Raw genomic sequence first — 23578 nt, forward strand, 5'->3', positions numbered from 1 at the left:
TATAACCAGCAAACCATACGAATGTTACAGCTGTATAAACCAAATTATCAGTTTATTATTACTTTCAGTATATGATTGTGTTCTTGTGTTCATGGTGAGATTGTTGAATGGTCATTACATAGTAATATCTTTAGCATGGCATGTCTCTCTCAGAAAATAAGCATGATTTCTTCTAGATAAGCTTACAAAACTGATGGTGAATAATATTAGATAACCCTCTATTACATATCTAATATATTTTTTCTTTTTGTTTTGGGACCTTTTCATTTTTAAAGTATTGCATAATGGTATATCAACAAAACCTTTTTTTTAATTTCTTACTGTTATTAGTGTTGTTTGAGGCTTTATGTTCTCTGTATTCTAATCACATTTGTTTTTCCCCACAAGAAAACCAGTTTTAAGCTGACAGATGACTAACAGGGAAACTTTTCAAATATTACCAAAAATGTAATTTCTTCTGGGAAAACAGACAATATGATGAAGTCAAATTTGTTGATTAGACTATGCCGTGGATTCATTAGGATATCCAGTATGTTGTTTGTGCAAAACAATGCTGACTCGAGAACAACAGGTTCATCCTGGAGGTTAATCTTGTATAATAGCGCCTCCCTGTGGACCAATAACTGTAGAACAACCAATGCACAAATACACACTGTATTTTCAAAAGTGTATAATAACTCTGGACGGAATATTTAGGTATTACAGGCTAATGAAAAAAAAGTCAACACATCACTTATTAGGTTTATTCACTCATTCGTAAATGTTCAAGTATTTGCAGTCTGTAGTTAAGGAAGGACTCATGTTCCACGACCTACAACAATGCCAACTGAAGAGAAAAGGCACTTTTTTTTCTTTTTTTTCTTTAAATGAATCAATATGCATGACAGCATAAAACAGTTGAGCAATAAGATGAACAATTTCATTGTCTTTTCAATTATTTAGAACAATTGAACCAAGTGGCACATTTTGTTAAAAACCGTCTCAAAATGTGACTGACGTGTAAAAGAGCTTAAATAACAAATAAAACCATATTTGGGTTTTTTTTGTTTCTTATTCAGTTGCTTGTAACTTGGCATGTTTCTCCTATGTTTACCATCAACTGGCTTCTGAACATAATTTCTCCTTAGAGGAGAAGACTTCAAAACAACACAAAAAAGGGTGCAGAGTGAATACTCCAAAGAACAAACAGAAAGAAAAGTTATCTTGTTTTGTGACAATGATTCAATGAACCAAGTGGAGGTGTCATAACTCAACAAAAGAGGATTTTCATTAGTCTTAGAGGTTTGCAGTTGGCACAGAGGCAGGGTGAACATGACTGACAGTCAATCAGAAAAAGGTACAGGAGGCAAATTCATGGAAAATATGAGCAGCCTCAGATGATAAGAAAAGCTACAGTAAATGACAAGCTTGAATCCCATTATACTGAACAAACAAGAGAATATCACAGTTACTTTCATTCACAGATGAGTCAAGAGGGCCAAAAAAAATGTGTCATGTCCACCATCTCTGGACCCACAAGTGACCCTGCTAGCTTAGAGTCAAATCCCACCATCCATTCCATTTGCCTGGGTCACAGGTTTCCTACTATTACGATACAGAAAACATCAGTAAAGAGCTCAGACTACCAGAGTCCTTGAAAAACACAGCCTTTCTTCCAGGCCACAGGTCATAACATTGAGTACTGTATGGAGACAAAAACTCTACTAATATATTTTGAAGGGTGGAATGTTTTCCATCTATGGAAATATTTTAGAGCTGAATACTTTTTAAAAAGGTGAGCTTGATTTTGATTTCTGAACTCCAATTCCAAAGGGTAACCACAATTCTGGCAATTATCCTCCAGCACGTCTTAGATGGAAATTATTTTGAAAATACATCCAGCACTCCAGATCTAGTACATCATTATCCAACAGTCTTTTTTCTTTCTTTTTTTGCCTTAAATAACCTTATGCCAAGGTGCAGGTCTTCTTTGCAAACAATAGCAGCAGATCTTATGACATCATGAACGTTAAATGACAACCCATGTATATTACAAGCTGAAACAAACATACTGTACCTGACGATGATTGCTGTGGTGTCAGTGTAGATCTATTTAGTAATGTTAGATGTAAAAGCGAATAGTCGGAAACGTCATCGTATCTAAACACAAAATACTAAAAGCAGTACAGGAATCCCTTTTTTGCTTGTGTTATCGATACTGTTGATGCGTCCAAGTTTAAAAACAATCAACCGTTTACAGCCTCCAGAACAGGCACTATGTCACAAAGCCCTGTCTAAGAGACAGTTTATTTTCATAAACTGGGTGCTCTACCTAAAGTACCACCACGCCCGGGCTGTGAGGTCATCTCAGCTGGCTGGTTCAGGGGTCTCCTGCTCCTTGTGCTGGGCGGCTGCTACCAACCGTTCTCTGCCCTGCTGGAGTGTGTATTCACTGGGCCCCAGTTGGACGATCTTCCCACTACCCAGACACTCGTCTCCTTTGTAGAGCACAGCAAACTGGAGGGAGGAATGGACAGAAGCAAAACTGATAGAAAAACATGCACATATACTTGTACAGTAAGAAAGAGGAACTGTGTGTGGGTTTTTTTCTTTTGGCATTGTAACTGATGTAACAGCATTTGCCAATGCAATTACACTGTATTCTGTAACACAGTGTGTTACAGACAAATAGTTACCTGTCCAGGTGTCAGAGCTCTGACTGGCTGGGAGAGTGAGATCCACACAGAGCCGTTCATGTTCAGTGTCACTGTACAGGGAGCTGGAAAGCACAAAACAATTGTATTTTTTTGTTGTTGTTCAGTAAATAATGTAATCCCTGCATTTCACTTCTTCTCATTCATCAATGTACTGGCACTGACAACACGAAACTCACTGAGCGGCATCTGGTGGATGAAGCGGAAATGACACTCCATCATTTGGGTCCTGGCTAGCTCAGGAGGCGGGTCCACTGTTACCCAGTGGAAGCGGTCGGTCCGCACCGTGTCACGGAAAAGAGCCGGGTGATTGGTCGTTGGAGCCTGAGTCGGGAGAAATTTAAGGAATAAAGTATCAGCAAAAATTGGCCAGGTTTCAAACGTGACTACACCTTCAAAAAGTAGAAACATCAATGTAAATCCTAAATGTTCGTGAGCATTTTCTTCAAGGGATAAACAACATCAAACACTATGATGTGGCCACCATTGTGCCGGCTCCTTGAGAGATTTATGGGCATTACACATTTACAGGTTATTTCATTAATGCAGCATTCAATAGTGCTTGGGAATAAGAAACAAACAACACAACATACAGTGGCTCGGACAAATGTGTTAAGAAAACTATCAACTGTAAACAACAAATCAGGACATACTGTACTATATGATTCGAGAGGAGACAGAAGACGAGAAAGATGCTTCCACTTTAACAACAGAGACAGACTTTCTCACCACAAACACATCTCCAGTAGCGACATCTTTGTCCACCACAAACCAGGCGTCTCTCTGCCCCCCTATCCTCGCCCTCTGGCCCAGCGTCAGAGTGAACCAGCCTGGATGGGCAGAGACAAACAAGAAAATGACAAGAGGAGGGACAGAATGTACACTGGTCAATTGTCATTACTTTGGAACACAGATTTACATTGGAGGAGACACATGAGGATTGAGTGGACGGTAAAGCAGAAAACAGTGATTCTAAGTTAGTTTTAATTGGCCTCACATATATTGAGGGTCACTGCATTCAGTCTGTATAATAATGTAATAGTGACACACCAGTTCTTAATTTTGTCAGAGAACCAATCACAGCCACAAACATACCTTTGTGTGTTCCCATGACAGTCCCGTCCTCAATGGAGACAAAGTTCCCTGGCTTAGGTTCCAGATACTGGAAACAGACAAAAAACAGTATAGGTTCAGACTGAAAAAAGAAAGAGGAAAAATAAAGAAACGAAGCTAAATTTGCCAAATTGTTATGTGGAACAAATACTTGAAGTTTTAATTCTTACCTCCAAAATAAAGCTTTCGAAGTTTCTCTCCCCAATGAAGCAGATGCCCATGCTCTGGTAAGACATTAACACAGTTTACTGTCAGCACACAATGTGAATAAAAAAAACATTTCCCTATTTATGCTCTCCTGATGTAATATAAACATGAATTAAACGTCTGACGACCTCTTTCCTCTTCAGCACATGGTGAAACCCTGCCTCAGCAGCAATCTTTTTGACAAACTCTTTGGTGAGTCCGGCCAGTGGGAACATGGTTTGTCGCAAGGCATCCTGGGAGATCTGACTGAGGAAGAAAGTTTGGTCTTTGAGGAGATCTGCTCCTTTGTACAACCTCACCGCTGGGCAGAGGAAACGAGAGAAAAAGATTGTTAAGACAGTTAGGGGGTCTGACCTTAAAGCCAGTGCTGGGGTACAATTTCACTGCCAGTTAAAGAATAGTGTGAAATCGAGAACAGCAGCACAGAGATAAACTAGGGTTGCAAATTTAGGCAAACTCTTACGATTTCTAATCTCAAATCGATCTCTGAAGAGAGTGATAGGCGGGCCTGTGTGCATCTGTTGGAAAACCTCTTCGTCTTCCTGCGACGTCCTGGCGTAGTGGCCCGTTGCCATGGCATCAGCACCTTAGTCAACAGCAGCACAACACGAATCAAAAGTCTTATTTAACAAGACTTTTATATTGTGTTTGACACTTGGACATCAGTTTAATCCTCATATCTCTAACTGACCTAACTACCACCTACTGCTTTCCAAAAAATAAACAAGTTAAATAGATGTTAAGCCGCTTAGAATGAGTGTATGTCAGTTTATAACCACATTATGATTACATACCCAGAGTGTTGACAGCATACTTGTGGAAATGGTTGAATTTGATATGCTTGTTGCATAGTATATCTGGGTTTGGTGTCCTGCCCTTCTCATATTCCTTCAGTAGCTTACTGAAAGTGGCAAAAGACAGATGTAACATTCACATTAAAGAGTCATAAAGTTAAAAAGTGTTCATGAGGTATGCATGGCAGCCACAAATACCTGAACACTTCATGCCAGTACTCTTTGACATAAGACACCTGATGGAAGGGGATGTCCAGGGTCTGACACACTTTGTAGGCGTCCTCACAGTCTTTCTCTGTAGTGCACACCCCTTTCTCATCCAGTGAGTCCCAATTCTTCATAAAAACGCCAGTTACACTATAGCCTTCACATCAAAGAGGGAAAAAATTAAGAATGTGTGATTATTATTATGATACTAGCACATTTGGCAATAGAAGCATTTGTGGGAGTTTACAATTCGCTATTCCGGTACAGCGGTTTCAACTGGTTAGCTAACCAAACAATATTATCAAGTCAGTTCAGGTGTGTTTCTGTGTGTATTTGTCAGACATGACACATTTTCCCCACCTCTTCTCTTTAGTAACAACGCCGCGACAGAGCTGTCAACGCCGCCAGACATGGCGCAGACAACGTGTCTAATAAACCCCATGTTTTCTAACTATAGTCCTTTCTATTAATACTATTTTTCTTATATAACTAAGAAAAGTTAGCTAACTGCTCTCCATTGCCACTTCCAGGGGCAGCCATGTTTGCGGTCCGTTTAATAATAACGTCCGACTAAAAACACGATTAAAACTGGAACTACTACGCTGGTGGGAGCCGCCAAAATTGTAACACTGCAAACATCACGGAGCTGTCACTCTTTAAAGTAGCTGAAAAACCCAAACAAATAGTAAGGTCAGTGGGAAATAAGCCTAATAGACTGAACATACATTTTGGTTAATTTAACGACTCTTTCGTAAAAAGTAGGTTTTGTAATCCAACGTTCATTAGCTTGTCTTAATAAATCTGTAAAGGTACGTGGACTGCTCACATGTCCAGTATCGGCATAGACCAGTTAAACCAGACCTGGGCATTGTACGGTCCCCGGGCCACATACGGCTCTGACCGGCCCGCTTAAGGTTAATCGGAAATTACAAAATAAACATGTTACCTAATGCATGGACTAAAACTGCATTGCTTTTAGTTTGAAGTTGTTTTTATTCACGTACGTAATGACACATTAAGTATATCAAGACGCGCACATGATTAGATCCTTGTCACAAGCAAATGACAAGACGACTTTACCCCTCAAAAATGTCTTGTTCTGCTAAAAAAAGAAAGGTAGATGCCGAATGCAGGCGTTTCAACAAAAAATGGACTGCTAAGTACTTATTTATTGAAGTCGGAGGTAAAGCCGTGTGTTTAGTTTGCGGGGAGCAGATCGCTGTGTTTAAGGACTATAACTTGAGCCGGCATTACGAGATGAAACACGCGGAGAAATACAAAAACTTGACTGATGCTGAAAGGGCGCGGACATCGGAAGCTTTGCTAGCTAAGCTGCAAAAGCAGCAAGGCTTTTTTTACCAAGCTTCACGCATCCAGGGATGCTGCAACCAAGACCAGTTTTCTGATATCCCACAAAATCGCTAAAAACAATAAGCCATTCTCGGAGGGGGAATTTGTCAAAGAGTGTTTGGTGGACTCTGCAGCACTAATATGCCCTGACAAAAAAGGAGCATTTGAACAATTGAAGTCCCGCCGTCCAGGCGAACCGTGACGAGTAGGATCGAGGAAATTGCGGGGAATTTGGAGCTTCAGCTGCAACGCGAAGTGGCAAGTTTTGACTTCTTCTCCTTGGCTTAACAATTTCCCACCTCTGAGCTAAACTCGTTAAATAATAATTATATAACTATTTACCATATTCTTCGTATTTTGTAAATGTAAGGATGAATGAGAGGGTAGTGTTCAGGGCAGATGTGAAATCCTATAAAAATTTTATAAAATCATTAAAACTACTGTTAATTGAAACAAATATTGTAATTATTATTATTATATAGACCATTAATTTATGAAATACATATTAACAGCCTAAAATGGAGGCTACACAATGAAAATCTATTCCTGATATTAAACTGTGTGTCTCTGACACAGATGGGGGAGATGTCTGCAGACGCCGTCACCCTGGATCTGCTGAGAGAAGCCAGCGAGACAGTGAGAAGCAGCCCACTGGGTGTCATCAACACTCCCATGATCCCCTGGTGCCAGACAACCCTGCCTCTCAACATCCACTGCAACATCCACATCAAACTGGAGAACATGCAGAGAACTGGTTAGAGGAAACCACTCTGATTCACCTCACACAACCACATCTTGCAATTCTCTAGTGATTGGTCATTACTTAACTGCTACTCCTTACTTACATTTAATTGACAGGGTCGTTTAAGATCAGAGGAGTGGCCAATCAGTTTGCCAGGAGACCGAAGGGTGGTCATTTTGTCACCATGTCTGCTGGGAACTATGGGAAGTCTTTTGCATACGCCTCAAAACACTATGGGTCAAAGGGCAAGGTGGTGATGCCGGAAACTGCCCCTGCGTCCAGATCCATCCTCATACAGGTTAGAGGTGATCTGCTGACCCGACTGAAAAACACAGATTACAAAACCTCAAAGCCATCAGGCAGGAACTCGTATCATAAATCCTTCAGTTGTAGTTGTACTCATTGATGAAAGTTTCGTTCTCGTCCTCAGAGTTTCGGGGTTGAGGTGGAGCGAGCTCCCACCTCCAGTCTGATGAATGTGGTGAACCGCTGCGTTCGGGAGGACAACATGACCTTCCTGCACCCCTACGATGACCTGGATCTAATAGCAGGACACGCCAGGTACACTCAGGACTGACTGAATTTTGGATTATTCAAAATGACTTCAAAAACAATAACGTGTTGAAAGAAACAGGGTGATTCAGGGCTCAATAACTGAAAATGCACCATTCTACCATGTCGTCGCTGTTGATTCACTGTGTTGTCATTTTTTGTTCCATAGGTGTATGATGGAGACTTATATCACTGTGATTCAAAAGTATCAGTATTTAAGCTGATAGTCTAAACCTGTGTGTGTCCAGTCTAGGTATGGAGGTGCTGGAGGTGATGCCCGAGCCCGATGTGGTGGTGGTGTGCTGTGGTGGAGGGGGGCTGCTGGCCGGTGTAGCTGCTGCCATCAAACTGTCAGGCTGTGAGAAGACCAGAATCTACGGCGTGGAACCGGAAGGAGGTAAAACTAATGCAGAGGAGTAAAAGCGTCCCCTGCAGTATTAGCTTCACATGATGAGCCCCCAGGCATCCTAGCAGCTCAGTGAACTTGGGCTGGTTGTGAGTTTGTGTTTCTCTTTAAACTCAGCCTGCACCATGTACAAAAGTTTGATTGAGAAGAAGCCAGTGGGCATGGACAGCAAGAGCATCGCCTCGGGACTTGCGCCGCCTTTTGCAGGTATCACGCAAGTTGTTTCTGTCAATCTTTCTCTCCATTGCTTTAAATTAAGACTCTTAAGTCTGTTGCAATCTTTACATCCCAGGCACACTGCCCTTCGAGTTGTGTCTGCGTTACGTGGAGGGGGTCGTCCTTATAAACGATGAAGAGATCAAGGCAGCAGTGTCCACCCTCTACAGGTCCGGACTCGTGGTGGAGCCGTCGGGCTCCGCCGCGTTCGCTGCCATCGTTAACGACAAGATACCTGAGCTGGAGGAGAAGAACGTGGTGTGCATCCTCAGCGGGGGGAACGTCAGAAAAGACGAGCTCGCTAACTTCCCAGACTGACAGATGTACTATAATGTGACTTTTTCTCACAAGTCTTAGAAGAAGAGGAAATACTATTCAGGTCTTCATATTTGGAAGAACAAAATACTTTCAGTGCCATTTTGTGTGTAAATGTCGTCAGTCTAACTACATAAGGCAGTGAGTTTCTGTTGTAAGAGAATATTTGTTTAGGAAGTGGAGATGAATCACGATGAAATGAGTTTATCTATGAACCATAGTATGAATTTTTACTAATTTTCTGTAACCAACCACTCTTGTTAAGCATTTACAGCGCTGTAATTTCAAGCAGATTGATATACATTTCAATGTAATTCTTTCTCCAGTGTATGCAACTGCAGCCTGTTTTAATAAACACCAAATCCTGTCATTGAGAGTATGCAAATGTTGTGCTCTCAGAAAATCTGAAAATGAAATTGAATAAAAAACAAACAAAAAACGTTTGGAATAAAAGTAAACGTCTAGGTGCAAGGCATGCTGACATTTTAAATTTCCATTGGTTGGTGAATTTTAGCATCCCTACACTTGAGATAAAAACAGGTCATTCAAGGTGATTTAAAAAGAACAAAGCTAAACTGTTTTAGACAACCAGTAGATTTAATATTCTTGTCTTCTCAGGCTGACGGGGTTTGACTGAAATTCGGCCCGACTCTAAATCTTTCATGTCAGTGTTGTGAATGCAGATGGGGGTTTTTTTTATCCTCTTGAGATCCAGCTGATATTTGGCCCAGAGCACTTTGGATTCATTATTCACCAACTTACTTTACATCACTGTCCCCTGCTGTCAAAAACACCCAGAACCTTCAACTTTTAGAGACAAACATAACTCACCGAAAAGGTTCAAAGGAAAGACTGAGAAGCGTGAAAAGTTGCTGTGGGAACTCAAGATGATGCTTAATAAAGTGGCATGGGTTCCCTAACTGCCTCTCAAACTTTTTCCACATCTGTCTAACGATTATATGGAAAAATGTGAGCAGGAGAAAAGAGGTAAAGTCCATGAAAAGATGTGAAAAATTTTCTTTTCAGCTGGGAGCATGAGCTTGGCGTAATTAAAATGGGACTTTCTGTAGTTAACGTTGATTTGAGTTTGCATGGAGTGTGCCCAAAAGACAACATTTACAGGTTTGGGACTTTTCAGTGTGGTGGAAGAACATCAACAGCAGAACATCCACATGTCATATGAAAAAAGGCAACCATTTTCTTCATATATAATGTTTTTTTTAAGTCCTGTTCTGATCCGTTTTCCTGTTGTAGCTACATGACATCCTTGGTGGCCATCCTGCATACAACTGCATCCAGCAGAGTGCCACACTTCTCCTCCTGGGGAGTGACTTTATACAGCTGAAACAAAGGCAAAAAAGCAAATTATAAACTCCCTTTATAATTATAATAACATAATAATAATTACAACAGCTAATGGTCACCCATTCAGATAACGAATAGTATATGCAGTATACTGCATGTCCTAGATTTGATTACATTATTGGTCTAGCAAAACACATACAAGTCCACATTATATGGAATGAGTCACATAAAATTAAATCAGACGGAGAACCTTTTTGATTTTTGCATGGTCTGACAGCGAGGAAACATCTTCCACTGGAACGTGCCGTCCGTTCACCCTGGCTGTGATGTCTGACAGAGGCTGTGGCTCATCTTTGTTGTGAACCAGGACCACCAGGACAGAGTCATCGCCATCAGAGATCCCAAACCTCTTAAACGCCTCGGAGATCTGTATTAAGGCAGGCATACAGATATGATTAATTAGTAGGTTTATTCATAAGCAAAGGTTGAAAGCAACAAATATTCCTGCACCCATAAAATGATAGAGGTGTAATGCTGTTTTAAACAAAAAGAAACTTTTTGAGATCAAGAAATGGACAACGATATAAAGAAAAGGAAGTACTGGTTACTTACATTATTAGTAGGTGACAGGTTGAAGATTATTTCTGAGTATAAACTTCTTGTCTTCATTTTTCCAATTTTCTGTAAGTGAACAGCCTTGTTGGCAGCTACCAGCACTTGGAAAGGATTCACCAGCTGTAAATGAAAAAGAAAGTCTGATGGTGAATGAAGTTTTCAGTTTCCTTGATACCTTTTACTTCCCATTTGGTATAAAATACGTGAGCAATTGTAGAAACACGGCCTACGAACCATGTTTTCTGTGTGGAAAGTAAAACTATTACCTAATGCACATAAAACTTAGAGAAAACGTTGCTTAAGCTGAATGAAAATGTCTCACCATCGTTGGGTTGATCAAGGCACCATTTATTTTACCTTCCACTGCACACTGTCTCAACTCTGCGGCATTTCTGACCTCTTTGAAAAGCATTTGAGTGACTCTGTGGTCAGAGAAAAGCTCTAGTGCCTGTGTTAAATGCATGCTGGACAAATGTTTAAAGAACTATGAAGAAATTACGAGATAACCGCGCTTCACGTGAACGTCTTTATATACACTCTATGGTCTGTACACGAGGGGAACCATAACACGGTGTCACTGCTTGGGAGGAAAGTTCCTCTTTAGGAAAACAGCTCCACAAAAGCAGGAAAACGATATCTTAAATAATTACTATTTAAAATCTATCATATGTATAATTATGGTGGTTACTATTATATAGAAGTGTGATGCTTAACTATTTAGCACAACCCAGGAACTAATAGTTATACAAGAGTTTCCGTACCGAGCGTGTTTCCGAAGCGGACCGCCAGCTGTCAAAAATCCGTTTATCAAAACTGGACAGAGTTCAACCAGTTTCCCTCGGAATTGAGATTGTACAGTGGTTTTAATTCGCGAATCTAGTCGTTATGTGGTTTACGCAACATTATTACAGCTAACTTTGCACTGCTTTCACTTTTACATCGGATTTCGTCATCAAACATGGAGAAATTTGAAGGCTACATCTTCACTGCGCTCTGCAGCACCAACTTTTTGATATCCTGCCTGCTGTTCTCCAGAGTCACTCGGGAGCAAAGGGAGCCGTACATGGACGAGATTTTTCATGTCCCACAAGCTCAGAAATACTGCCATGGAAAATTCAACGAGGTAAAGTGGCTCTCTGAAAGTCACGGTAGCCATGAAAGCGAGTCTCTCGTTGTTGTTTAGCGGATTAAGGTTAGCTAGCAGCGGAGCTGCTGTCATTAAAAATGATGTGGCAGCTTGTAGAGCTTTTAATCTCTATGTCGGACATATAGAATATCATTAATGGCGGTTTATGTATTGTTACCGTTTATATGCAGGCAGCTTTATCAAGCACAATTCAGACAAGTGAGATTAGTGGAAATTAAAGGATCATCATATCGTTTTTTTCCCCTAGTTTTCAAATTTTAAATCAATTTACCACAAACCACGTAAACCTTTTATTACTGACCACGTAATGTCAAAGCGACCCGTAGTTTTTGTTTTATTTTGCCGTCTTTATTTAGCTAGATAAAGGGTACCTTCTCTCTTTTATAAGACAAAAAGAAAACACACTAAATAAATGTACAACCTTTACATATAGCACAGTAAATGTTCAAAATATAACAAAAAGCAAAATATACTTTGGAAATGTGTAAGATGTAAACTATATGTAATTTGCAGTAAATGGACTAAAACATTCAGGAGTGTGTTCCTTTAAAAACCGCCAACAAAATGTTAAGTGTCAGTGTTTCATTACAAAATTTAAAGGGCCCTCCAGAGTTTTAGTATTTGACTTTCATTAAGTTGGCCGGCTTACGAGATACATTCTACAAAAGAACGGTCAAAATTGAAGCAGCAGAGGCCGAGATATTCTTCGAACTTATCTTCATGTAAAATTGGTGGCGTGCCCCTTTTTAACATGGTTTTCATCCTCGTGCAGTGGGACCCAATGATCACCACTCTCCCAGGCCTTTACCTTGTCTCTGTGGGAGTCATCAAGCCCGTGGTGTGGCTCGCTGACCTGACAGGCGCCGTGGTGTGTTCCACGGCCATGTTGCGCTTCATCAACCTGCTGTTCAACTGCGGAAACCTTTACCTGCTCTATCTGCTCGTCTGCAAACTGCACCTCAGGGAGAAGGTATTTCCAGATGATGATGATGATCATGCGTGAGTGATCTTCTTTGTCATCGTCTTGTTTTCTGATGTCGTGTTTCCTCTCTTCCAGACGCGAACCACCTCACGCCGAGTCCTCTCAGCGCTGTCTCTGTCCACCTTCCCTGTGCTCTACTTCTTCAACTTCCTCTACTACACGGACGCCGGATCTACTTTCTTCACCCTCTTCACCTACCTCATGACGCTCTACGGCTGCCACAAGGCCTCCGCATTCCTCGGCGTCTGCTCCGTACTCTTCCGCCAGACTAACATCATCTGGGTGGCCTTCTGCGCAGGCACGTTGGTGGCCGCCAAAATGGACGAGGCCTGGAGGGTGGAGCATACGAAAAAGAGGGATGACAAGTCTCCTCCTTCCCAGGTCCCTCTGTCATTCAGTGGAGCTAAGAAAGTGATTCATTTCACGCTGGAGTTCCTCACCTCGCCCAGTCATGTGAAGGCGGTGGTGCTGGTGGCCTGGCCTTACGCAGTGGTCGGCGTGGGCTTCCTGGTGTTCGTGGTGCTGAATGATGGAATAGTGGTGGGTGACAGAACGAGCCACGAGGCCTGCCTCAACTTCCCCCAACTCTTCTATTTCTTCTCCTTCGCCCTCTTCTTCTCCCTCCCCGTCTCACTTTGTTACTACCGCGTCCTTCGCTTCGTCCAGGCTCTAAAAAAACAGCCTTTGTTCTTCCTCTTCGTCACGGGCGTCTCTTTGCTCCTGGTTTGGAAGTTCACCTTCGTCCACAGGTACCTCCTGGCAGATAACCGCCATTTCCCCTTCTACGTGTGGAAAAGGCTTTTCCAGAAGCACGAGCTGGTGCGCTTCCTCCTCGTCCCCGCGTACGTGTTTGCAGGGTGGAATTTTCTGGACTCCTTCAAGTCGCGCTCACTGTTCTGGAGTCTGGCGTTCCTGGCATGCCTCCTGGCTGCCACAGTACCGCAGAAGCTGCTGGAGTTCAGGTACTTCATCGTACCCTACCTGATGTACCGCCTGCACATGCCTCTCCCCTCTCTTCCCAGACTCATTGTGGAGTTTCTTCTGTACACGGTGGTCAATGCTGCCACACTTTACATCTTCATCAGTAAGACCTTCCACTGGCCGGACAGCACAGCCACGCAGAGGTTCATGTGGTGAATAAAAGAGAGAAGGGAAGCATCTGATATCAGGAGTTCCTGGACTCCCAACAGGATGTTGGTATCAAAAGATTTTCCCACAGTACATGTGACATTTCAGAAATCAAAGAAAAGCCTCTGTTACATCTCACTAACAGACAAAAATGGCTCATATTGTCACCTTTTTTGTGCAGTGTAACCAAATGCTGTTTGGGATAGTGTTTAGGGATTGCCATAGTTTACGCTGAGAATCAATATTGCTAGTTTTAACGTGACAGGTGGCAGTGAACATCAAAAGCCTTTTAAATCTTAATGTTTGATGTTGAAGGTTTTTAAGGTCGAGTTATTCTGTACTTTGCTTTCATTGACAAAGGCTACCAGTCCTGCAGCAGGGCTGTAAATTTACTGGGAATCAGTTCACAATTACATGAAAATGACCAAGAGTATTCAAAGAGAATTTCATTTTGTAAAAATTATTAGTTTTTGGCTTAGACAGTTCAGTGGTGGTATCAGTGTTGTAAAATCATCTGTACTGGTCATGTAAGTTTGACATTTTCTGCAGGTTTCTGGGAATTGACAAGGCTTTTCTTATGGCAAACTGTTTTGTACTTTAAATGTAAATACTGTATGCACTTCTATGAATCGATCTTTGGTGAAATAACTGTTGAGCTGTAAATATGATTGAAGAGACCAAAAATGACAGCCATATTGTAAACTTCAGAATTTTTATTGTATGGGATGTTTTTGTAATGACTGAGATTTTCGCTTTTTGATGGACACATTTTGACCCACGGACAACTTTATAATTACGGGACTAAATTGAAGATACATATGCTTTCCATTTTTACCTTGATTTTTTACTTTGACCAAGCCATAAAGATTTACTGGAGGTGATTCAGAAATGTGTCGTTCATTATTAATTTAGATGTTTTTGTATTTTTGTTTGTCATTGAGTTTATTTTTTTGCACTTCTGCACATCTTGCCTTCTGTATGTTTCCCCTTTCTGTTGGCGATTTTCATTGTGCCTGATTTGTGTGCTTGTGTTTTTATTTTTTTAATTTCACATTTATTTTTCTATGTAGGTACATAGATGTTCCATAATTAATGTCCATCCAGCTGTATGCTGCTCCTCTGTTGATACAATCTTGTGTATACCTTTGAATAAAACAACATGCTTTCAGTCAAGTTTATTTATGGAGCACTTTTGGCAACTATATGGACCACAAAAATCTTTACAGAAGACAAAGAGCAACAAAAAGAAGCAAAATAAAATGATTGTTTTTTTTTTTTAAGTGTATCACAAACTTGAGCAGATCATGAGATTTGCATTGACAGACATCAACTGATCATATTGGTCTCATATGTTGGTCTCATATCCAGTGAGTTTGGAAAAATGTGTTCACATCACAACAGAGTGTTTATTTAAAGGGGTGTTGTACTAGTTTGATTTACTCTGCAGGCAGTGGTGGAAAAAGATATACCATACCGCTCTGTAAAACTACTCTGTTACAAGTTAGTTTGACTCAATATGTTAATAAGATAATATAGATAATGAAATTTTTGGTTATTAACTATTGTATACAGCGGGGTCTAACCTGTACATCTTGAGTCTAACTCAACAGATCATCCAGAATCCGTCACTAGGAGGAGCTATAAGACAAAGCTAGATGGTTCTATGAACAGAGCAAGTTCTTTAACATAAGTAAATCAATCAAAGTGGTTATAAATTTAACACTTTACCCTTAAACTATGCTTCCACAGCTGAGTAACACAGAAAAACGTCATGCCTGTGTAAAACCAAACATAAAAACTTAATGGTTAGTGTGGAGCCAGCCTTGAAGACACTTTTGTTTTCATGCTGTTCAAATTATCAGCCACTTTCAACTCTAACAAATGCCGGTGCTTTCAAATGAAATTAAATTACATCTAGACAAGGACAGACAAAGAAGAAACTCGGGCAGCTAAATTTGATTAGCAGGATCTGACATAATACAGTAGGTAATGATGATAATAAAACCTATCGATTGCTGTGTTGCTCATAGTAATTTAGAGTAGTCTTCTTTACTTTGTAAGTGAAAGCTCAATCGGGAGAAAAAAAGAAAACAAGTGGCACAATGATTGCTCTCCATCTAACCCGTATCACTACTAAATTCTAATTACATCAAGCAGTGTGGGGCCAGCTCACAGGAGAGACTTTAATAAAATCATACTGGGATGATTACAAATGTTGATTACACTATTCAGACACTCTGAGCTGGTGTGAAGGAGATACAGTATGTGCTGTTGGCTTTGCATGAGAGTGATCCGGGTGCGAATTGTTGGGATGTACAGTATGTCATTTTTTTTGTATTCTGGCTTTTACTAAACATCCCTGACTCTCTCTTTCCCTTTTTACTGTCTCATTGATTTTTACTTTGGGGATGATGAAAGTACAGATGAGTCTTTTCTCATCACTGTCTTCTGGCATTTTGAAAATTACAGCCCAAGAGGTAGGTACTACCATCATTCATAGATTTGTTTTATTATATGATGCAATTGTACTTTGTCCTGGTATATGGCAGAATATCTTATTAATCAATGATTGCATTTTGAGGAAAACTGATGGGTACCCCCATTGATACCAAAGTTACAAAATTACACTGATTGGCCCTGAGGATAAGGAAGTTCTTAAATGACAAAACTTTTGAGGAATCAGAAAACATATTTGAGGAGTAAACAATCTCATAAGTGCTTAAGTCAAAAACACAATTAGCTTTTGCAGTCAAAAAGTAAGTCATTTTTTAAATGTATTTTTAATAGTTTTTCCCATCAATTATGGGAAGAAAAAATAAAATATGTTCTTTTTTCTGTCAGTAGCTGAAGTGGTGTGTCGTTTCTGTGTTTTATTGACAGCAGCTGGCAGGCTAATGCTGCATTCATGTCATATTCAAGTAATCACAAGTTTCTGACTTGTAAATAGCGTTCACATCAACATCCAAGTCGTAATCACGACTGGGAGAATCTAACTTTTCTGAGAGCTCACACAACTCACGTCAGTTGAATGTAATTCAACCTAAATTTAATTAATGTAGTGTTATGTTGTTAATGGGCAGTATTTAGGTTCTAACATGACCATCTCTGTAATCATACAACCATCTTGAGTTATCCGATGACGTGAACACTTGCACGTTGATAACATGGGACTCTTTCCCACCTCTGCCATCCGTCCCATATAACGTGATTGCAGCATAACCCCATCAGGGAAACATAGGGACAAAGTAAACAAATATGTGCTGTAGATATGTGCTGTAGCTTACAAGCCATGCTATTTGTTAGCTATACTTAACAGGAGGGACCATACCAGCTTCTAAACAGACCAAAGTGACATTTGCAGGCAGGTTTTTATGTTGTTCAGTGTGCTGCAGCTGACCAGCTAATTACCTAGCTAGCGTGCAAAATGACATTAGTAGTGCATTTTTCCCTGGTGGATGTTTGGTAGGTTGTGCAGGACAAGATATGTGTCTTTGTATGTTAGATAAGAAGGAGACATTAGCAGTAAAGCTAAAGGGGTGGATAAAGTCCAAAAACGGTCCACGTCTGCACACGCTCTTCTGTTTAAACTACATTGTGGGTCTGCTTACATGGATATGTTCAAACATGTTTGTATGGGTCGCATGTACAGTCTGTGTGGTCATAAATTTTGGGCTGCATCTGGACGGTCCAAACAGACCCTCAGGACATGAGCAGATGTCCAATTATATGTCACACGAACCCTTGTGGCAACACTAGCAAAGAAACTATATGCTTACAATGTTATCGGTTGTATGAAAACAGAACTAATGGCATTCCAGCTGATTAATGTAAAAACAGCTAGCAATATCAAATATGAAATATAAATTCCTCCCCTTTTGGTTTCTGATTTTTTTTTCTCAAAGTAGAGTAAAAGACAGAGCAGAGCAAAAAAACATGCAATTTAATTTAATTTGAACATTATGAGTACAAAGGGACAGATTTGTAAATGCAAATCAGGATTGTGTGCTCAAAATGGGCTTGGCACTTTCTGATTTGCAGATTTTAACTTGGATTTGTTGTGTGCTTACTTAATAGTTTTGTTAGTAATAAACATCCATATAAAAGGTGCTGCACTGATTACAGGTCAGATGGAAGGTACATTTGCTACTGATTTGCACAGAATAGAACGAAATTATTAGTTAGGGATGGCATGTTTTCTGTTTCTTTGTCCTTTCTCTCCTTTACACTGTCTCTTTGTGTGTATGTGCACATATACACACATGCAAACAGTACTGCATAACACCAAAGCACCTTTCTGTTTTCTCCCAGACTTTAACTTGTGCAAGGATCAGAGGTCTCTGAGCAATTAATTTGAAGCTGAGTTTCAAGAAAGAGCCATTTGTTTTCTGGAGCCAAAGGAGGACAACGGACAACACAGAAAGACAATGAGATAGATTTGTTTTTAAAAATGTATTCAGAGTTTGTTACTTAATCATTCACTGAGGTTACATAAAAGTTGCATGAGCAGAAAATAATTAGGATGAGATGAGAGGGAGGAGGAGGGAGAGAAAAACATAAATTTAGTATACGACAGCACAGTAAGAATCTCATTACAAAATAGGTGCCTATAATTACTGCAGTTGCAGTTCATGTTTAAATAAAAAAAAAACAGACTTAAGCTTCACAATCATGTAAGAGAATAAACAATTTTCTAGTCTTTTGACTTCTCTACGTCACTGTGGAAGGTGTTTATGAGTCCATGTTCATGTAAATGCATGCCTACGTTTACTCTACAAATGGCAGGTGTTGTCCACCAAAAGATGATAACAAGTTAACTGTGAATATAGACAACTTGATACTGAAAGACCCCAATTTGTTTACTCTGCAACATCTATCACAAGGCTGGTGTTATTCTATATTTTTCTTACTGTTAACAAATCCCATGGAAACAGCAAAACCAATAATGTGTCTCTCAGTAATTTCCTACTTCCTGTCTGTGGCAACTCAATTGTTTCCACTGAAAATGAAATCATTACAACTGGCTCAGTAATTTGCTAACACAGCTGGTGTCATAGTTTGCCACATCTCTCCTCCTCTATCCTTGTGTACTCTAGTGTTGCTCTCCCCTCCCTGTGTTCCTTGTCAGTCCTCTGTTCGTCTCTTGGTGTGTGTATGTGTCTGTGTGTACTGGCCTGGGAGGGGTGCTCTGGTTTTCCCTCCTGATGCTGATCACCGGCACACCTGACGTTCATCATCCAATCAAACCCCCACAGTATATCTACCAGGGTCTACAATGCAGCCAGTGCCAGATCGTCTCAGTACACCACTGTGGTACTGTCGCTACAGCCTAAACTCTCGATTCAAGTTAAGTTTTCTTGTTGCTCGTCTTTGCTGCAGATTAACTTTCCTGCCGGTCATCACAGCCTTCGTGGTTCCTCTGATCTCTGCAGGATCCTGTCCAGCTGCCTTGCCTTCTCTGCCCACCATGCTGACCGAGCCAACTCCACAACACTCTCTAACCGCCTCTGTCCTCAGAGCCTTGCCGATTCTCTACAGGCCCCGTTGGAAGGTTTCCTCACTGGCTTCCGTGGATTACACCTGCCTCGTCCGCTCTGGAGGAGCATTCAGCCCACCAGTGATCTTGTCACATTTACAATAAAGACTGTTGAACTAACTATCTAGTCCTCTCCTTCACTGTGTTCTGCTTTTGGGTCTTTTAGATCGTGTAATTTAACAGCTGGGTGCTGTAGTTTTTAGCAAACATTACTCAAACAAGAGTAAATAGTGCATTTGGTGGGGACTATATTCAACTGCGGATTAATACACATTTGACCCTCTAGCAAGTATTCATGGCAGCAGGATGGGATTGACTCAAAATACATTACAGTACCTGTGTTCATTGTAATTAAGAAATGTCACCCAGTGCAACAGTATAGGGTTTCAAATAGTTTTTGGACAACAATGGGGCTTTATGGCACAGAGGAATAAGATATATCATGCTTTGGCTACACAGGCAACAGTTGTTTTTGTCTTTTCGTGGGATTTGAAGACAATAAGAAAAACACTGAATATCACCATACTCACCATAAAGCAGTTCATTTTCACAGTGTTTTGTCATGACTGATCTCCCACTTATGTGATTCATTAAAGTACTTGGCTGCAAGAGAAGATCCCACAGGTGTAAAAAAAAAAAATAGTGATAACTTATGCAACTGAATGTGCACAAAGCTCACTGGAGCACATTTTGTGACCATGTAAGTCAGAAGTTATCAGGTAAAAGGGTGAGCAGATTTTAGCGTTGATTTGTGATTACAGAGGTAATCGATTCTGTTCACATCTGATTTGAGTTAAGCTGGTTACTTTCTTCATTTTGGTAAAAAAAAACATTATATCATCTAATACATATATCTGCCTATATTTCTCCAGCAAAGCACCAGAATAAACCAGCTCCTTCATGGACATCATTATTATCACATAACACTATTTCACCCGTTCTTCTGATCGACGTAGCTCTAAAGTTTGACCCGGCTGAACTTCAGCAGAAACAAAATAGGAAATCTTTGCTCCTTCATATTGGTAGCACTGAAATAAACAGTGGTAGCAACTTGATGATTCACTGTGTTAAAAGCGTTTCTGTGTTCTTTCCACAAAATCGACTGACACCAAGTGTATCCAGGTGAGAAACCTCTTCTGTTAAAATGTAAATGATATGTATGTTGGATGATGGAGACTTTCAAGAAATATGTGACGTGATTGCACAAAAGGGGTGTGTACTGCACTTCTGTAGAACAAATCTGAGTATTACGGAACCATCTCCTTCAGTTTCTTTTAGTTTTGTTAGAGTTGCTGGCTGGAGAAGCAATATGCCGCCTCTAACTGTCAGTGACATTATTTCAAAGCAAGGCACATGCCATTCCTGATAATAATTATCACCGTTACAGTGGGCTGTTACAACAGAGACCTTTTCATTTTCCACTCTGCCTCCTCTGCTGGGAGCACTGTGGTGCTGCGAGTTAGAGCTCGGAACAAATGTCTCTCTTTTATAAGAAGTCGTGATCAACCCAAGACTTCTTTACAGAGTTATTTCTCTGGTGAGCGTCATTTAAGAAAAGAAAGTTCTTTAAATTCAGTGTCATTGAAAGTGATACAAACAAACTAAATATTGTGCAATGTAGAGAAATTTGCTCATAACAAACAAATTAATTTGCAAATAAAGTAAGCAAAAATAACTTGACAAAATTTCTTGATATCAGCATAAAAAATGGAGCAACATTAGCATCATTCATTCTTTCTGGCCACCTGGCAAATGTACGTCCAGTATTCACTCTCCTTTTAGGTCTATTTTGGTCTCCATCAGCTGCTGGCTACAGAGCCAGGGAAATATTTGCTTCGCTATGTTTCACCAGCTAATTGCTAACTTTGTACGTCAGTCGTTCAGTGTTGGGCAGTTAGCTTATAGTGGGTTTATCAGAGCTTTTACACTACACTGAAAATAGCTACCTGCTGCGTCGGAAACGTAGGTCTGGAAACGGCACTGATGAGAACTGTGAGACTGAACCAACAGTAAAGATGTGGGCCATAAAATCAAAACAATGAGCTGAAAGATGCTAAAATGCTCCGTAGAACCGAGGGGAACTGCAGAGTCAGGTGATAATTCTCTGTAGAATCAAGTGTATTTTTTCTCAGTAAGAGTGCAGGGACCTGCCTAAAGTCCAACAAAAAAAACAATCTTGCCTAGTTTTATGTTTCGTCTGATTCTTGAAATAAGCAAAGATGTCTGAGATAGTGTGTGTGTGTGAAATCATGTAATCCACTTTTCAGATGTGTTTCTTGTCATCTACAGCTGGAAAAGAGATTAAATGTCGAATCACGAAAGAAAAATCTGGACCAGTTTAACAGTCTCATGAAAAGTGTTCTTGACAATAATATTCTGAAACAAGAAAAATTAAGATTTAACCATCCTTAAGACTTTTGTGAATTGCCTTTTTTTACAGTGCATACTGGTGTTCGTGACCTCAGTGGTGGTGACTAACTGAAATCTCTCAGTAAGTACTTGTTACTATTTTCCTCATACCAATTATAACTTTTAATAGACTGAAGTTCCCTCTAATTTACTAATTGTTATTTACTTCTCTGCTCCACTCTGTGAGTGCACATACATATACCCAGCAAAGAAGGAGTGTGTGTGAGTGTGTGGAGTCAGCAGAGCAGCAGTGAGGTTATTGCTGTCAGATGATTCTCCAACTCCTCCGACACTCTCGACCCTGTCGCTGTACATCAGCCAGCTTCCTACACACACACATGTCCACATGTCAACACACACACGTATTCATATTCGCATTCATATTTACGGGGACAAACTCACACTTTCAGACACCGTCATGTGTGGCTGGAGAGACCAGAAACACAGTCCAATAGAAATTCACCAGATTCCCCAATGACCTATTACCTTCTCTCTCTCTCTCTCTCTCTCTCTCTCTCTCTCTCTCTCTCTCTCTCTCACACACACACACACGCGCACACACAAACTTTCAAGCCAATGAGGTTCCTAGCACCTTATGCATCTGCCTCCTGTCTCACTGCATAATGCATTGCTAGCTGAGGTGGAAACACACTGTCGCACACTTACACTTACACACAGTTAGAGCGACACGGAAATGCTCAGCTGTGATGCATAATATATCAAGCCAGATTAGGGAGAACAAGTGGCCTCATATGTACTGCTAATTGAGACAAAGGCTAGGTTTCTGTGTGTGTGTAAGTGTGTGTGTGTGTGTGTGTGTGTGGTATCTACTGATTAAACACAGCAAGCACAATAAAAACCATTAGTCAACTGAGTGGCCAAGTTGGCGTTTTGTCTCACTTAGCCCTGTTGGTGTTTGTGGACTATAATGAAGAAGCACGGTTGGTCCTGTAGCGCTTTCTCTGTGTGTTTAATTATATTTGTTTCATATAAGCAGAAATGAAAGAGAGCCAAAGCAATTCTTTTTACATTACAGAACTCACTCTCTCTTAGAGAGAGCTCTTGCGCTACCTAATTTCTGTTTTACCTCCATTATCTTGAGATCGCAGTTTAAGTAGGCCTATCCCATAATCTTGAGATATCAAACTTTGTTTTCTCATGATCACTACTTCATTATCTCATTATGTGATTATGATTTAAAAGCAAATTATTTGCAAATTGTTTTCTTGAGATTGTGACTTAATTAGGCTGCAATTTGTGCCTGGATCACACCCTCAACAAAGCAAACACAGAGCAGGGACGTGAAGAAGCAGATGGAGAAGCAGACGGCACTGCGTGTAAGTATCACAGTAGCAACAGTAGTGGGATATTTTGGAATGATTATTGAGTTTGAGTATTTTTTAAGTTATCTGTGTGAAATATGAATCAATCAAGGGATAGGACAATAAGGTCTTATTATATTGTGTAGTCGTTCAGACTACACAATATCTTTGTCTGTTCAGATGATCACTGTGTCAGATTAGGCGATTATAGAGTCATAACTTTTTGTCAAAGTTTCAGGGCGTCCGGTGTAGCCAGCGGATATCCTGATAATGGATATCCGGGCCAAGACGTCCTCTTCTGCACGCCGGTCATTGTTTACAGTCCAATTAGCAATCTCAGAACCCATCGGCTATCGTCTAACAACGATTTGAATGCAGATACATTTTTAAAAAGCTAATCTCTAGGGTTCCGAGATTGATAAAAAGCTAATTCGTCATAAGACGATAGCCAGTGGGACCGAGATTGCATTTCAGCCAATACGTTCCGCCTCTTTTGCTCTCCACATGGAGAGTTTACCTGCATGCAACCAAAGCCTGCTGGG

The 23578-nt window shown here is 40.5% G+C and overlaps 4 protein-coding genes across 6 annotated transcripts; 2 read left to right on the top strand and 2 right to left on the bottom strand.

Annotated features, from left to right (window-relative positions):
• Nucleotides 1–729: 729 nt before the first annotated feature.
• Nucleotides 730–5597, bottom strand: trmu (tRNA 5-methylaminomethyl-2-thiouridylate methyltransferase). Its single transcript, XM_044185352.1, has 11 exons — nt 5375–5597; nt 5006–5171; nt 4808–4914; nt 4477–4599; nt 4142–4314; nt 3977–4030; nt 3789–3855; nt 3423–3523; nt 2873–3017; nt 2676–2758; nt 730–2496 (listed from the first exon to the last, which is right to left on the bottom strand). Exons 1-11 carry the CDS (start codon nt 5454–5456, stop codon nt 2347–2349), a joined length of 1251 nt encoding a protein of 416 aa, XP_044041287.1. The 5' UTR covers nt 5457–5597; the 3' UTR covers nt 730–2346.
• Nucleotides 5598–5617: 20 nt separating this feature from the next.
• On the top strand, nt 5618–8965 carry srr (serine racemase). 3 transcript variants are annotated; one of them, XM_044185355.1, is made up of 7 exons: nt 5618–5704; nt 6941–7118; nt 7223–7404; nt 7537–7667; nt 7907–8055; nt 8182–8271; nt 8357–8965. In XM_044185355.1, exons 2-7 carry the CDS (start codon nt 6941–6943, stop codon nt 8596–8598), a joined length of 972 nt encoding a protein of 323 aa, XP_044041290.1. In that variant the 5' UTR covers nt 5618–5704; the 3' UTR covers nt 8599–8965. The 3 variants fall into 3 exon arrangements, with proteins under 3 accessions (XP_044041290.1, XP_044041291.1, XP_044041289.1); XM_044185356.1 differs by having other exon boundaries at nt 5628–5699; XM_044185354.1 differs by having other exon boundaries at nt 5657–6622.
• Nucleotides 8966–9173: 208 nt separating this feature from the next.
• tprkb (Tp53rk binding protein) lies at nt 9174–11093 on the bottom strand. Its single transcript, XM_044185357.1, has 4 exons — nt 10838–11093; nt 10513–10635; nt 10151–10327; nt 9174–9936 (listed from the first exon to the last, which is right to left on the bottom strand). Exons 1-4 carry the CDS (start codon nt 10976–10978, stop codon nt 9850–9852), a joined length of 528 nt encoding a protein of 175 aa, XP_044041292.1. The 5' UTR covers nt 10979–11093; the 3' UTR covers nt 9174–9849.
• Nucleotides 11094–11273: 180 nt separating this feature from the next.
• Nucleotides 11274–14940, top strand: alg10 (ALG10 alpha-1,2-mannosyltransferase). The gene is made up of 3 exons (XM_044185351.1): nt 11274–11638; nt 12435–12632; nt 12720–14940. Exons 1-3 carry the CDS (start codon nt 11474–11476, stop codon nt 13779–13781), a joined length of 1425 nt encoding a protein of 474 aa, XP_044041286.1. The 5' UTR covers nt 11274–11473; the 3' UTR covers nt 13782–14940.
• The last annotated feature ends 8638 nt before the right edge of the window (nt 14941–23578 follow it).

This window comes from Siniperca chuatsi, linkage group LG23, assembly GCF_020085105.1.
Source record: "Siniperca chuatsi isolate FFG_IHB_CAS linkage group LG23, ASM2008510v1, whole genome shotgun sequence".
Taxonomy (NCBI): Eukaryota; Metazoa; Chordata; class Actinopteri; order Centrarchiformes; family Sinipercidae; genus Siniperca; species Siniperca chuatsi.